Raw genomic sequence first — 17,248 nt, 5'->3', positions numbered from 1 at the left:
GACGTGTACCCTTGTTCTTTTGTTTTGTCCTGCACGCATGGAGATCAAACAAAGGACTGTGTGCGGTGTAAATACAAGATGTTGACTCGCGTCTTGTTTACACCATTTTGCAATGGGGTCTGCCCAAGACCCTGGAACGATAATATCGAAGAAGGAAGTTTTATTTTTCTTCCTCTTCTTTCCCGCCATAGCATGGGTCGCTTGCTCCTTCGAAAATAGACCATTTTAGTAATGCTATCAAATTTAATGCATAAATCTCTGTTAAGTGCCATTTTACAAATTATTTCATTCACCTGTTAAGAATGATTTTGTTCCAATAGTCAGAATGGGAATTGCGGACATTTTGTGTTGTTAGGTACTTGTAGGTCAAGCCAAAATGTTTGTCCTACCAAACAACACATAATGTATGCACTTGCATTCTGACTATTGAAATATACCGGTAGTTATTTATATAACAGGTGAATGAAATAATTTGAAACAAGGCACCTGGCAATGATTGTGCATTGGATTTTAATACATTACGAAGACGGCCTATTGCTCCGCTGTAATTTCTTTCACTAACCAAATTCCTAAATTCAAAACCGGATCCATCACTTTAGGAAAATATTTGAAGTTTGGTACGATATGGACCTAAATTATCATTAAAAAGTATAATTTTCTGAGAACAAGGGGAGTTATCAGTAACGTATGGGACAATTGATAGCTTGGACTTTTTCAAATATACAGGTATCACAACAACACGTTTGTAAACACATTAACCCTCAGTGCCCTGGACGGCAAATATGCCCTCCATTGTCAGTTTTGAATAACGAGGTACCGGGTTGAAAAATAGTTCCCCACCCTTCCCCCCAACTAGCTTTAGCCATGACAAAGTACAATTACTATGCATGTTTACACAGTAGATGTAAATTATACAGATGTCACATCAAAAGCTACAAGTAATTTATGTAAAGACCAATCAGTTATCACGTATCAAACACCTCACTATCAAATTGGCAACAATAAATCAGTGTAAATGTATTTTTTGATCTGAGCGAAAATGGCTTGTAGTTGTAGGTCAGATTTTGTTATGTTTGTTATTGGATTGAGGTAGACAAATATGGAAATCAGCAGAGTGTTAAATTGTGTTTTGATTGGTTTTTATTCAGGTTTTTACCAATCCAATTATGGGGTATGTTTTTCTCGGTCGACCCTCGGTAACGAAGGGGTGCTCCAAAAATGAGGAATGCAGAACAAACTCAACTGCTAGTCCCTCTGTCTCATATTTCTCTCCGTCTCTCTCCCTCTCTCTGTTTCTCTTTCTCTCTCGCTATGTCTCTCTTTCTATTTCCATCTCTCATTCTCTCTCTCTCTCTATCCTCTCTCACATCATTTGCACTCTATTCTCCCTCCTTCTCTGTAAGTCCCTTCTTCTTTTTCTTCCTCCTTCTTCCCTTTTCTCCTTCTTCTCCCTCACCCTCCCTTTTTTATAGGTTTTTTTTTCCTCTCTCTCTTTCTTTCTCTTTCTCTCTCTCTATCTCTTTCTCTCTTTCTCTCTTTCTCTCTCTCTCTCTTTCTCTCTTTCTCTTTTTCTCTCTTTGAAATATATTTGTGTTAGCTTGAGTGGATAAACCAATTTGGAATTAATAATACATATAACTCAAAAGTGAGACGAAACAGGAATTTAGCAAGTGCTTTGTTTGAGTAAGAGTTGGGATAAACATTTTAAGAGCTTGGTAAAGTGGATGATTAATGAAGGTTTAGACGATGATGAAGTGTGCACTTGATGTTTATAAATGACGCACCTTGCTTTATATGTCTGTGTATGCTTTGGGAAATTATGTTGGTACACTATCGGCGCGTCTTCATCATCCTCGAGATTGCCAACTAGCCCGCTATTTCTGATTTGGGAAATAATCCTGAAGTTACAAATCGTGTCTTCGAAACTTGAAGCTCGACCTTGAGAAATAAGCTCGAGATATTTTAATCAGCGTTCGCGCAAAGTGCGAGTCTTCGGTCTGGTGAAGACGCACAGGACAAATAGCTGGATATTTTGCAAACTATCCCAAGCTATCTTGAGATGACAATCCCGACCAAATATCCCGCTAATTGCTACTTCGGTCTAATGAAGACGCAAATTAGCTGGATAGTTTGCGATCGGGATAGTACAAATAGCTGGATTTTTGGCAATCTCGAGATAGTGAAGACAGGCCTATTGGACATATTTGATAAATGATTGTAAAATGCATTCCAGGAATTTTTTCTAGTTTGGCTCATTGACTTTCAATTTGGAACCATAAGAAATAAAGCAGTAAGAAATTGGATTCACTTTTTATTGTCCATATGGTCCATTTGGAATGTTAGTGGTACTTTAAAAGGAGGATTTATTTTCTAAGGAATGTTAATATATGAATCCCCAATTTGGAACCATAAGAAATAAAGGAGTAAGAAATTGGATTCATTTTTTTATTGTCCACACGGTCCGTTTGGAATGTTAGTGGTACTTTACTCAAAAGAAGGATTATTTTTTAAGGAATGTTAATATGTAAATCCCGAATTTGGGAACATGTTGATTTGTTCAGAATTACCTTTTCCATGAAAGGTATGACAATTTAGAGCCAATAATATTTTTCATTCCTAATTTTGTATCATAAATTATCATTGATTTTATGAGCCCATGTACATATATTTTCTATTTAGCCTGTACATCAGTCTTACAAAGAGATGTGATTGATCCAAATAAATCGCAAGTCCTCCAATCAATCGCAAGTTTGCAGTCTCCCATCTCTTATGTACATAGTTGCGATTGATATCAATTACGCAAATAAGTTGCGATTGATATCAACTCTTCGTAAGACGGGGTCCAGTTCACAAAATGAGTGGCAAAATATTCTTGCCATTTTCATTTGTAAGCGGTTTAATTTTATGAGTTACATGGAAGTATGAATATTAGTTCCTGTTAATCATTCTTTATTTTTCTTTCTCTCTCTTTTTGTTATTATTACAGGTGTTCAAGGCAACGGTGTGCCTGACACAGACTGTGGCTGCTTGCCGTACCAGTTCTCCTGCCCTCGCTTGTCAGACGACGGAGAGTGTATGTGTATCCCTCTCAAGTGGAGATGTGATCAGGATGATGACTGTGGGGATAACGGAGATGAGATAGATTGCGGTAAGATAACTCACATCTTCCAAATTGTACATATAATTAATATGAGACAGTACATATACTGCATTACAAAATGTTGGTTGCCGTCTTGTCACTATCTGTCTGTGTAGAATAGTACAGACTATAAAACAATAAATTATTTGAATTTGAATTATTTGAAAATTTGAATTTGACTATGAGATAGATTGTTTCATATGGCTTACATTTTACACAAATCTATAGATAATTTAATGGACCATTTTCGTAATGTAATCAAATTTAATGCACAAAATCTGTCTTTATTGTCTTGTTACAATCAAAATTATTGTATTTCAATAGTCAGAATACGAATTGCATATTAATTTGGTGCCAGGTATGACAAACATTATGGATTAGATAATTATGTGTCTAATTTAAGTCCATTTTAATTCACAATTCAATCTCGCAACAGTGGGCAATGTTTTGAATGTCAACATTTTTCTATGACTCCCAACTGTAATGTAGTTCACTTTACAATGTTTGGAGATACAGTATCCGTCCAAGAATATTTTTTAAGGTAAGACATATAACGAGGACAAAACAAAATTTAGCACTAAGCTTACATATATTTTGCAATGAACTGTGTTTATAATTCCCAAATGAATTATGATAAATACTAAAGTGAGCTCTTGGAACAGTAAGTTTTCTTTTCAAAGACATAGAAATCATTTTTTTGTAAAATTTGGCATGAAGTTGGACGTGAAATACCAACATATTCCACTGTTTTCTTTGTATATTCAGAGCGTCCTTCGTGCAAGGCGTCAGAGTTTAGCTGTGGGACTGGTCTCTGTATCCCATCAGAATGGGTGTGTGATGGAGATAACGACTGCAAAGATAATTCGGATGAAGCCGAATGCTGTAAGTGAACAACTTTTACAAAATCAAATCAAATCAAACTGTTTATTTTCCACAGTAAAAACAACCTATATCAAATCAATGGTGATTTAATTCACACGATTCAGCATAATATTGCATGGAAAATTTCTAACACTTATCAATATCAGATTTCAGGCTTGGACCCACCATTTTACCTTACCCTTACCCAAATCCTAGCCCTGACACTAAATCTAACCCTAACCATAACCTGAAACCAAATTGCAACTTGACCCCAAACTTGAATGTACGTGTATGTCTTAGATGAAATGAAGCCCAGAATAAATGTCACCAGAGCAAATTCAAATCACCAAGTAAAGATTTTAATTTCTTTCTCTTTTGTGTTGCTTTAAAAAAAAAAAAATTCTTTCAATAATAATAATAATAATGATAATGGGTTCTTGTATAACGCTCATGTCAGTCAGATTTGGCCCTCCTGGCGCTCCCGGTTATTACCCTGGCTTTAGCACGGCTGCCATACGGCGCTCTAGCATTTCAAGGAATACATTCCTGTTCTGCCTTGATTCTGCTGTTATTTAATGAATAAAAATGAAAAGATGAAATTAATTTTTGTCTTCTATCTTTCTTGCAGCGAGAGTAGAGTGTGAAGGGGAGGACTTGTTCAGATGTAACAATGATCATTGCATCCGAAGTGCGTTCGTTTGTGACGGTGATAACGATTGCAAGGATGGTTCAGATGAAACTTGCCGTAAGTATACGTATATATGCAGAAAATAAACAATCGGAAAAGAGAACTTGAAAAAGATTTAAAGAAAATGGGTAGAAGTGCGTTTGTTTGTGACGGTGATAACGATTGCAAGGATGGCTCAGATGAAACTTGCCGTAAGTATGGCTGAAGATTATGAAATAATATACATAGAGAGACAATACCAGATCATACCACACTAATTTCTTTTTCACAGGGAGTCCAGATCGAGGGTTTTGTACGTGTTACCCCATCTCCAAGAAATTTGTGAAATTTAGGGATGGAGATTTTGAATTTGGGAGACACTGAAGCAGTATTGAGCCCTACGCATATCACAGACATTTGCAACAATAAAAAAGAAAAGAAAAATGGGATATGAAGCATTGGAGAAGTCAAAGCATGGTTTCATCTAGATATCTGTACTGGTTTGTCCTGAAATTAATTTGTCATAGTTTGCCTGAAAGTGTTATGGGTTTGACTGCATAAAGCTGTAAATAATTCAGTAAATATAGACTTTTTTGATAATCATAAATTAGGAATTCTCAGTCTAAACAAGCTGTAAAACTTCAAGATCCTGACCTGAAATTTATGCTTATAGTTACAACATGGTTTCAAACATTGATCAAATTTTTAAGGCATTGTTTTCTAAATTTACACATGTATATGTTTGTTCTCCTAATAGTTTATATTTATTTTGTTGTTTATTCAGTGAGAACTTGCAGGGATGATGAGTTTACCTGCGAGGGAGGAGGATGCATCGCTCGGGAGTGGAAGTGTGATGGTGACAGCGACTGCAGTGATGGTTCAGACGAGAAAAACTGCTGTAAGTAGTAGAAGAAGTAGCCTGCTTCCGAAACTTCTCAGCGTCCCATCTGCCCATATTCTGTAACATGTATTTTAGTGAAACAAAATATGAAGACACAGAGTCTAATTGAGAAAGGAAGACACCTTGGTCTACATTCTTTTCTTTTTTAAAGGTAATACAAAGTTTTGGTACGGGGTCATGAATTTGGTTCGAATAAACGAGAAAAACTGCTGTAAGTAGTACTAGAAGTAGGTGCCACTGAAACTTCTCATCATCCCTTTTGCCCATATTCTGTAACATGTGCATTTTAATGAAACATCATATGAAAGGAACACACTTTGGTCTACCTTCCTTTCTTAAACTTTACTTTAGACTTAGCAGAAACCCAGCGTCAGAATTAAATTTGATAGATTAGAAACACTTTGAGTTTAGCGTTACCCATTCTATGAAGAGACAGAGTTGCTAAACAATTTTAAAAGGACTCCTTTTCAGTCGGAGTACAGTGTAAGAATTAGAAGTACTTAAAGGTTGCTAGATGGGAAATAATCTTGATAATGTTCTCATCAAGTTTTTGGTTCCCAACACTCATTCAGTGGAATGACAGAATCATTGATAAAGTGAATGTTCTCTTGTTTTAGATGGGGAAAAGGAGGGCATTTATATGAAGAGGTTATAGATTATAGAAGAGTTATACATTGTATGTATATCACATCTCAGTGGTTTGACAATTATTTAGATATATACGTTACTTTTTATGTTTTGATGTGTTAACATTTTCCAGCCAACCTTGACATAGGTGCGTGTACACAAGGGCAGTTCACATGTAACACAGAATAATGAGGTAAAGATGTTCATGTATATATGAACATGTACATTCAGTTCACATTTGAGAAACAGAGGTTTGACAATCATATGAATGAACATTATTTTTTATGTTTCGATGTGTTCACATTTTCCAGCCATCGTTGACACAGGAGCGTGTACGCAGGGACAGTACACATGTAACACAGGCCAGTGTATCTTCATGAGTTACGTTTGTGACGGAGAGAGAGACTGTGATGATAACAGCGATGAAGATCATTGTGGTATGTAACAAACTTTTACTATCTCTTTCACAACATTTACTTAACATTTTGTGGTTTGACTCAATAAATTTTGATTGAGGGCCCTAAAAAAAACATACCAGATGCATACAAAGAAAGAGCAAAATAAATAGGTGCATATATTGTGTCCATTTTATTATATGACCTCACTGCGTTTGAATTTAAAAAAGGAGGGTAATCCTTAAAATCCTTAATTCGGCAACACATTGGGAGTTTGAAAAATATTGTTTTTGATCAAAATTTGCAATTTTTTCAACTTTTTGACAAAATTACCATTCATGTATACTGTTTTTGAATACATTGTATTTCATTTGAAAAAGAAAAGTGTTACTGTTGCCAATTTGAAGAACAAAATGTGATCAATTTAGCCCTTTAACAAATCTCAGTGCTCAAAGAGTTAATCCTGTAGCGTACAAACCATGTGGTGTCTGACAGGATCTTTATACGGGGTTAGGTGTTGATATTATGTCTTGGGTACTGGTTGATTGTAGTAAGTGTGTAACACGCAGTATGCCTGTAATTACCAAGCTCAGTCCATTCATAACCACCTTTTTGAACTTCCTCCAAAGCACTGCTTATCTTCATTCATGCATATATACACTGTCTTTGACAATAACATTCTTAATGAATAGTTTGTCATTCACAATGACATTCTGAATGAGTAAGGTGTTATTGACTAGTCTGCAGGCACAAACCCTTGTTCAAATTCAAGTTTATTTGTTTCCACTTGATCAAAAATATTATAATTGAAAATAATGTACATGTACATCATAATAATTATAATAAACATAAAATATAGGAACATAATGTACATGGTAATATTAATGACTAAAGATATGATCCTAAGTATGATAAATACATTGAAAACAGCTAATAAAATGGGGGATCTACTAAAAAGCAATGTATTATGTAGGTCTCAAGTATTGATTGTGTATATAAATTAGGATATCTGAATAAGCATAAGGTATTTACAAAAAGCACATATTTTATGACGGTTACTAAACATAGCTTGTCTGTCATAGTGTGTAACAGAGTGTCTGAACTAATGGAGACTATGCCAGCTGCACGGTCTAATACAGCCCATAGACTTTGTACTATAGCATCAATAGACAAAGCTAGGCTATGCCCCAGACTTGATAAAATCCTGTTTAAGTGTCAAATTAGAGTCTGCCTCCAGACTAGTCATTGACAATGACCTAGAGGATGTAAAGAGCTTTAAATCTGTCATGTAGCATACAAAAGAGTTAATACCCTGCTCAGCACCTAGGGATTGTGGGATAATCAGAAAGCTGATGCCTCTTCTGACTCCTTTTGTCATCTCTTTAAAATGAAAGCTTTCTTTTTTATCCTCCTTTTGTCCGTGTCTAGAAAGATAAGGCTGTTCTTAATAGTGTGTGAAATTTAAGCTGTTCAAATCTTAAGTTGAGATTTGAGCAAAGATGTTCTTACAGCTGCAGTACCTTCTTCTTCTTGGCTTGGCTTCCTCCAGTTTGGAGAACTGCAGTTGGTGCATACATTGAAAATACGCATACCTGTACATGTCCATGTTCTTGAGATAATAGGGACTTTTAGATTCGCACAACGACAACGTGGATTGCTACGATCGACGTCCTTTCAATGCACTGCCTTGAATGGACGTCACACGTATCAGTCCACGTAAATCTAAAAGTCCCTAATAGGAAAGCTGGTGCCTCTTCTATCCTCTTTTCGTCATCTCTTTAAGAGGGAAGTTCCCTTTTATTCACCCATTGTCCACGTCTTGAAAGATAAGGCTGTTTGTTCTTAATCTGGGTGAAATTTAAGCAGTTCAAATATTAAGTTGAGATTTGAGCAAAGATGTTCTTACAGCTGCAGTACCGTACATTGAAAATACACATACAGGTACATCTCCATGTTCTTGAGATAATATGGACTTTTAGATTTGCGTGGACTGATACATGTGACGTCCATTCAAGGCAGTGCATTAAAAGGACGTCGATCGTAGCAATCCCTATTGTCTTTGTGCGAATCTAAAAGTCCCTATTAGGAAAGCTGATGCCTCTTCTCTTTTTGTCATCTCTTTAAGAGGGGAGTTCCCTTTTATTCATCTATTGTCCATGTCTTGAAAGATAAGGCTGTTCTTAATCTGGATGAAATTTAAGCAGTTTAAATCTTAAGTTGATATTCGAGCAAAGAAGTTTGTACATTTACAGCGCTGAACATCAAACATACACATACATGCCCATGTACATTAATTTAAATCTGCATATCATATGTTCAGTATTATTCATGCTCGCATGTTTTCAGTAGTGTATAACTATACAGTATATATGTTGGAATCTGATATTCATTCATGCATATACATTTACACTTCATTGTACGTTTGTATGTTTATGAAGAAGTAACAATGACATGAACATGTCTATTTGAGCAAGGGTTTGCCATTTTCTTTCTTTGATACCATATATGTTTCATTGTGGGAGACATACATGTAAACTAGAAGCCCAAGATAGCTTCTACCAAGCTTATGATTAAGGGGACTATATCCTTCCCATTAAGAGTTTTCCATTCCATACTAAATTCTATGTGCTTACATTGTAACTCTATCAAGTTTTCTCCATTTTCCTTTCTTCTGATGCAGCTAACATCACGTGCAGAGACAACGAGTTCTTATGCGCTAACAACGTGTGCATCACAGCACAGTGGTACTGTGATGGCGACTACGATTGTGAGGACCAGTCAGATGAGCTGGATTGTCGTAAGTAAAGTGTTTTTCATTAGTATCTATGGTAACCAGTTTAAGGAATATTCTAAGCAATGAACAGTAATTGTCATGAATGTTTTTTTATATTTTTTAAAATTGAGAATAGACATTTCCCCATCTGTAGGCACGTGTTCCAGACTAACAAATCGTCTGTTCTAACACACTAAGCTTCCTCCTCAAAATGCACTCTATGATGATTTGAGTGGTTATCTCACAGATATATAACATACAGGCAATTTTTAGTATGCTACTATTTCATGATTGAGGATATTGCCTATTGATGAAAATATAATATAAAACCATTTGTAAAAAAAAATAAAATATTGTGATTGTACAGATTTGCAGAAATTTAATGCTGGAAAACATTCATTGTTACAGAAACAAGATACTTCAACAGTAATTGTGCCTTTGGGAAATTAATTAAATGGTTTGTGATTTTTATTTTCTTTACAGCGGTAACGACATGCCTTTCCAACCAGTTTCAGTGTGCATCAGGGCGCTGTATTACAGCAGCATGGGAGTGTGATGGGGAGAATGATTGTGGAGATAACAGTGATGAAGAATCTTGCAGTAAGTACCTCATCAATACCAGCTTGAGAAATATTGTTTTTTACCCTTAAGAGGATTTGTTTTCCTTTCAATTTCCTCATTTTTGCTTCCCTGTTTTTTTCCATCTCCCCCTTCTCTCTCTCTCTCTCTCTCTGTCTCTCACACACACACACACACACACACACAACCCCACATACCCTCCCACTCATTCTCTATTTTGTGTATCCCTATCGGATCTCTTACCCTATTTTCTTTCTCTTCCTTCTTTTTTTGCTCATTCTCATTCTTTTGCATCGTCTATATGTAGTCTCTATATACCTGTTTCTTTTCTTTCTAATTCTATAGATTTGGTACATATGGTAGACACTAATGTCCTTTGGCAAGGCATTGATCTACATTTGCCACTCCATACCCAGGAGAGAAATGGGGACCTGATAGGCTGATGAAAGCCTTTGCGATAGTAATTTCCATATTCCCTCACAGTGACCATATGGTAGGAATACTCCCCAGGGAGTAGAGATGGTGCACATTGTGTGTGAATGAATCCGTTGGCAGGGGTAATGATATCTGTAAAGCTCCTAGAGACAGTATTCAGTATGAAACTCTGTATAAATCCAGATTATTAGTATTACTCTTCTTATTGTACATTTCTCTCCCTTCCATCTACATGTATTTACACTTATTAATATCTGTCATTTCTTGCAGGACCTACCTTATGTAACGCAAACCAATTTCAGTGCAATAATGATCGTTGCATAGGGAACAGGAAGGTCTGTAACGGAAGAGACGATTGTGGTGATGGCAGTGATGAACTCGTTGAACCAGATGGTCCTTGCAGTAAGTCATATAACACTTTCTTTGATTATCAACAGGAGTTTATGAACAATTTAAATAAATATGACATTTTTATTTTCTTTAAATTGGCAACACAAAGACATATTTTTGTTTAAATATATACACAGGTTTTTGTATGGGCTTAAGAAATAATATTTTTGCCTCACAAATTGGCAACACTTAATTACAATTTAGGGATTTACTATAAATAAATGAATAGATCACTTTCTTAAACTTGGCAACAGCAGTATTTTTTTCTTTTACAACTTAATTAGATATACTAATGATATTTCATGAGAACTGGAGATTTTTTTTTGATGCTTGAAATCAGCAACATTACTAAATTTTTCTGAAATGCTAATTGCTTTGTTTGTCAAATTGATGACAATGTTTGGGATGCATTCAACTCTTGACAACATCATTGAATTGAATCAGTTTATTAAAAAAGCACCATGACATGAGGCTCAAGGCTGATATTGTCTGTTTTATACAGTAACCAGATATTTACATTATAACAATACAAACATCAAATGCAAAAGCAATATTACAATGGTAACATCGAACATTATTATTATATACAATTTAGAAATGTATCAAAGATCGCATCATCTTCATGATTCCATTATGATTTATATCTTGAATATTTTCTTCATAGATATTATTGATCCATCCTCATCCTGTCATTCTAATGATGGAGGATGTGAGCACACATGTACAGATGTCAGCTCCGGTGTTCGCTGCTCCTGCAGAGAGGGATACACATTGGATATGAACGGCAAGACTTGTAGAGGTAGGTAGCAGCAAAATTATGTATTTGTAAAATTGACATACACTGTAAGAATTCTTTGTTGGCATTATGGGATGTTTATTACTTTATATGTGTTTACTTTTTATACTAATTTCAAATTCATGTAGCTTCATATGATTTTGTTTACATATTTTGTCTTGTCACGTGTTACCATCTTTTATATATTTTTTAAGCATTCCATCGTGCATTCTTTCTCCTTATTAAAATCCTTGCAATGTCTTGTTCAAGAAAATTCATGTACAGGGACTGTCTTAGGCAGGTATCTAAACTTAAACATCTTTAACTTGAAAAACAAGTTGGAGAACTACCGAAGATGTTCCAAACCACAGTAGTGTAAAAGTAGAAACTAAAAAAAAAGAGACCGAAACTTTCATAAATTGTTAGATGGGGCCATTCTGCGTTTTAAAAGGAATTTTCATGATTTGCAAAACTCATATCAATCATCTTACAGATTGATCTTTTCATGAATTTTTTTCACATACAACTAAAGATTTGGCTGTACTTTTCTAATAATAATGGTAGTAATAGTTCTGATTAATATATAATGCCCTACCAGCTAACCAAACCAAAGCACCAGTTCAAATATTTTAATCTTGTGAAACTTGTAATATTCTTGTTTTCTGATCTAGATATCGATGAATGTCTTGTGGAAGGCATCTGCAGCCAGACGTGCACCAACACTCTCGGCTCCTTCCTGTGCACCTGTATCGAGGGCTACGAGCTCCGGCTCGACGGCAAGACCTGCAAGGCCCAGGGTCCAGAACCCTACCTCCTCTTTGCCAACCGCATCGACATCAGGCGGTTGGAACCGCTCCATTCGAGCTACACCCCGATTCTGCGAGGTCTGGAGAATGCCATCGCCCTCGACTACCATATTGAACAGCAATTGGTGTTCTGGTCCGATGTGAGCTTGGATAGCATCAAGAGGGCGTACCTCAATGGAACGGAGGTCATGGATGTCGTCTCAACAGGGTTAGAAAGTCCAGGTGAGATATAAACATGAGAAATTAGTGATCAGTAAGATTCATATTCCTTTACTGCTCCAGGTTTCTGTATAGCATTTAAATGCATTGTATATTCGTAACTTTCATAATTTATCATATTTCTCTTTACATTTACATGCATTTGTGCAAATGTTGTACACAGGAAGCCTTAATGTCCCCACACCCACGGTGAAACTCGCTTTTCTTGAAAACCCCAGACAGAATAGGGCTAAACCACCTTGCTGGAACTCTGGTACCATGTATGATTGATTATAAACTCTCTTGAGATCATTGGAAACAAATTTTATGAGACCATTTTGTTATGAAATCTATTTCTGATGTGTGTTTTCCAGGTGGTGTAGCAGTAGACTGGATAGGCAACAAGCTATTCTGGAGCGACTCTGGGACTTCTAAGATCGAGGTCTCCCACCTTGACGGGTCCTCTCGCTCTGTCCTCATCTGGGAAGGGCTGGAGAAACCTCGAGCTCTTGCATTACATCCTGTCAAAGGGTAAGATCATAGATTGATTGGTCTGTTGAGTGATTAATCGAATCATTGGTTAATTGACTGGTTAGTTGACTGATTGATTGATTGGGTGGGTGGGCGGGTGAGAGAGCGAGTGAGTGATTGAGTGAGCGAGTGTGTGAATGGGTGGGTGGGTAGGTGAGAGAGTGAGTATGTGTGTGAGTGAGTTAGTGAGTGAGTGAGGGAGTGAGTGGGTGGTTGGGTGAGTGAGTGAATGGGTGAGGGAGTGGGTAGGTGAGTGACTGAGTGAGCGAGTGAGTGAGGGTGGGAGTGAGTGTTTGAGTGAGAGTGAGTGAGTGTGTGTGAGTGTGTTTGTTTGTGTGTGTGAGTGGGTGGGTGAGTGAGTAAGAGTCAGTGAGTGAGTGAGTGAGTGAGTAATTGGGGGGGGGGGGTGGATGGGTAAGTGAGTGAGTGGGTGGGTGGTTGAGTGAGATTAATTGATTGCTTCGTAGCTTATTACATGTATGTATTGAGTATAAACACAACTTAATTTTCAACCAATCAGGTACACGTGTACATATGCATCTAGTGTTTGGTCTAGGGTTGGCTCAAAGAATTCAGCTATGTCATACAACCAGTGTAATCTATTTCTAATGTTATTTTAAACAGCACCATCTACTGGACAGACTGGGGAAGCCTGCCAAAGATAGAGAGGGCCAACATGGATGGATCGGGACGACAGGTGATCGCTGATACCATGCTCTTTTGGCCCAACGGTCTCACTCTGGACTACGCTACCGAGAAACTGTTCTGGGCCGACGCCAAGCATCATTCCATCGAGAGCGCTAATCTGGACGGGACCGGTCGGAAGATTGTCATCAATCAAGGTAGGAGAAACCTGAGATGAAAATTCAAAATTTATTATTCATGTTCATGTAATGGTTTGTTCTGAAATAGTTTGGTGAACACAAGACAAAATATTTTCATTCACAGTTGTTATTGCAATAACGGTGATGAAAATACATTGTATGTGTAAGCTCAAAAATGCTGAAAATGAGATGAAAACCAGAGGTTGTTAAAGCTCTTATTGCCTGTTGTGTCCTGAATGTCTTTGAAATTACCTCACTAGGAAACTATGAATTAGATGTGTACAGGAATGACACTGCTGAGTATGAGATAACTTATTGATATACCCAGGTGCTTATAGATTTATTTTTGTGTTTAGAAAATGTTATCTCAGAAGTTGTTATCATAGTTTTAAAAAGGAGACTCTCTAACAATGATTACATCGTCTTAGGGCCAAAATGACTTTAACTTTGTAAAAGTATGTGAGTTATTTCCCTTTTGGTTTAAGTCGCTTAGTTGTACTCCCATTCTCATGACTGAGGGTCAGGGGTCATGAATTTATACACCCATGCTGTTTTGGCTTACGAGCCAATTCTCAACATACTCATGTGCATGTACATTTATCGGTGCATATTTACCTGTAACGTATATCACTTACTCCTGATTCTAGGCCTGCCTCACCCATTTGCAATCACCCTGTTTGAGGACTACATCTACTGGACTGACTGGCATACAAAGAGCATCAACACAGCTAACAAGTTCACTGGGATGGATCTTACTATCATACAGGGACAGCTGCATTTCCCTATGGATATCCATACCTTCCATCCACAAAGACAACCGAATGGTAAGTTGAGAATTTCCATGAGAAGATTTGTTGATGGTTGTAAAGACGATATAAATGATGATGATGATGATTAATATAACAAAAGTTGAAATGTTGATGAGTATGAGTGTGGTATTGATAATGTTGGTGGTTATGTTCTTGATGATGATGATGATGATAATGGTGGTGATGATGATTAGATGATGAATGTGATGAGTGTTATGGTGATAATGATTGAGAGAACAAAAGTTAAAATGTTGGTGATTATGAGTGTGGTAGTGAATAGTGATAAAGGTGATGATGATAATGATGACAATGGTTGTGATGATGATGAATGTAATTATTGTAATGGTGATTGTGGTGGTGCAAGTGTTGGTGAAGAAGACGATGAGATGATGATGATGATGACCTGCTGCTGTTGCTGATAATGCATATGATAATAATGTGATATCAGTGGTGATAAGGAGGAAGAATTTGAAGATAATTGTGATGATAATTGTGAAGATATTTAAAATTGTGCCCTCAGTCAACAACTGCAGACCACGAAGCATTCAATCACTTTTTGTTTTCTTTCAACAGGGAGTAATCTTTGTTTGATGTCAACGTGTAGTCACCTATGTCTGCAGAGAGGAACAGAAGCGATTACATGTGGCTGTCCAACAGGCTTCAAGCTTATCAACAGGACACATTGTGCTGAAAGTAAGAAAAAATTGGTCTTACGATACATGCTCTGACCGCATTCAAAATCCTACACTAACTTTATTCCTTACTCAACCGTTGACCCTAACCCTAAAACTTCTGTTAATTGCAATTGCAACCCTAACTCTAACCCTCTGTCTTTGGAGTCTACTATGTCAGAGTATCATCAAATCAATCTGTTATGCGCCTTGCTGAAGGAGATTAGCAGAAATAAATAATGAATTTAAGTTATGTGAATGTCTTTTTTAGATCCCTTTTGCCTGGCACACAACAAATCAATCCTGAACAAATTGCCTTGTATAGATATCAGGGCTTCTGCAGTCATGAAAACTCTCAGAAAAGTTACTTATGAAATTAGAAAGCAGATTTCCAGGCCTGGATAAGTCGTGAACAATTGGAAAATTACCAAAAGTCATTGAAAAGTCATGAAAAATCAATATGAATCAAGGAAATATGCACGAACAGTGTGATAAAGAAAGATGAGTTCCACAACATTTTCATTGCAGTCACAGTTACCGCATCATATGTTTACTGGGCTAAATAATTATTGAGGATATTGTTACTTTTCTTTCCCCCATCCAGCTATTGAAAGCTACCAAAAATTCATAGAAAAGTCATGAAAAATATGAAAAATCAATATGAATCAAGGAAATATGCATGAAAAGTAATATGAAGAAACAAAATTCCACAACATTTCCATCACAGTCACAGTTACTGCATCATAAGTGTAGGGGGCTAAATAATTATCAACGATATTGTTACCTTTATGGAGAATAGAACAGATTTATAATTTGTGTGTTCGTTATAAGTTTTGGTTGGTAATTTTTAGACAGACAATGGTGCACTTAGAAACAACTGTATTAAGGGCTTATGAATGTTTGTATTATTATTATTTTCCAGCTATTGATAGCTACCTGCTGTTCAGCCGAGAGACCGACATCAGACGGATCTCCTTCGATACCGATGATGGCTCCGACGTCGTCCTGCCCCTGTCCGGTCTCAAGCAAGCGGTGGCGCTAGACTGGGATGATGAGGACGGAGGGTTCGTCTACTGGGGAGACGTGAGCACCAACAAGATAAACCGCGCTCGTTGGAACGGCTCGGACCAAGAAGTATGTTCCATTTTCTTTCTTTTCTGATTCATTTGGAAATATAGTGATACCCTTTTTTTCTGACATAGAGACAAATTTTATCAGTTCCAAGATGACCATTTTTTATTTAATTTCTAAAATCTTTCCTTTGTGAAAGCTCATGTTTTTTAAAAATGTAAATTTAATTTATGGCACGAGTTAATGTGGTATAATTTCACGATATATCCTTGAATATTTGACTATTTCTTTGATTTTGATATTTTTGTTGTTGAATATAACAGTCATCTTTGGCTCTTTTTCTGATGATTTTATTGCATATATACTATGTTAGGAATGAGCTGGGACTTTTTCATTTCTCTTTCAGACAAATTCATGTACATGTATTTTAACTTTTAAATATGATGAAAACTCTAAACCTCATGTGTATGCCACTTTTTCAAATGTTCAATTCTGTTCCATTGCATTCCAAGTAAATACCTCCTTCATATGGTAAGTCTAAGACTTGTTGCACGTGATATGCTTGCTGTTTTCATTTTGATTCCCAGTATATGTCGGAGCCTATGGCATGATGTCAAACTTAACTTTTGTTTTTATTTCTTGTTTGGGTTATGTTTCTTACACATTAATGCACTTTTGTTTGTGCCTGTGTGCTTGCACAATTGATGACACAGGGGGGGGGGGAGTATGTATTTGCGATAATTTTGTGATCATGTTTAACAAATTGGAGAGGAAAGGTGACACTTTTCCTTATTTT

At 36.6% G+C, this 17,248-nt stretch overlaps 1 protein-coding gene across 1 annotated transcript in view; it reads left to right on the top strand.

Annotated features, from left to right (window-relative positions):
- Positions 1-2,322: 2,322 nt before the first annotated feature.
- Positions 2,323-17,248, top strand: part of LOC580322 (low-density lipoprotein receptor-related protein 4) — a 32,092-nt gene continuing 17,166 nt past the window's right edge. Inside the window, exons 1-16 of the mRNA XM_030988827.1 lie at positions 2,323-2,338; positions 2,933-3,148; positions 3,905-4,021; positions 4,629-4,745; positions 5,452-5,565; positions 6,507-6,632; positions 9,271-9,387; positions 9,847-9,963; positions 10,648-10,779; positions 11,432-11,566; positions 12,214-12,570; positions 12,921-13,077; positions 13,702-13,919; positions 14,549-14,725; positions 15,284-15,403; positions 16,304-16,515. Coding sequence (XP_030844687.1) covers positions 2,323-2,338; positions 2,933-3,148; positions 3,905-4,021; positions 4,629-4,745; positions 5,452-5,565; positions 6,507-6,632; positions 9,271-9,387; positions 9,847-9,963; positions 10,648-10,779; positions 11,432-11,566; positions 12,214-12,570; positions 12,921-13,077; positions 13,702-13,919; positions 14,549-14,725; positions 15,284-15,403; positions 16,304-16,515 — 2,448 coding nt within the window. The remainder of the gene's footprint in view (positions 2,339-2,932; positions 3,149-3,904; positions 4,022-4,628; positions 4,746-5,451; positions 5,566-6,506; positions 6,633-9,270; positions 9,388-9,846; positions 9,964-10,647; positions 10,780-11,431; positions 11,567-12,213; positions 12,571-12,920; positions 13,078-13,701; positions 13,920-14,548; positions 14,726-15,283; positions 15,404-16,303; positions 16,516-17,248) is intronic.

The sequence above is a fragment of the Strongylocentrotus purpuratus genome, unplaced genomic scaffold (assembly GCF_000002235.5).
Source record: "Strongylocentrotus purpuratus isolate Spur 01 unplaced genomic scaffold, Spur_5.0 spur5_scaffold_18, whole genome shotgun sequence".
Taxonomy (NCBI): domain Eukaryota; kingdom Metazoa; phylum Echinodermata; class Echinoidea; order Camarodonta; family Strongylocentrotidae; genus Strongylocentrotus; species Strongylocentrotus purpuratus.
The sequence above is the reverse complement of the archived record's forward strand: the minus strand, read 5'-3'. Positions and strand labels throughout refer to the sequence as shown.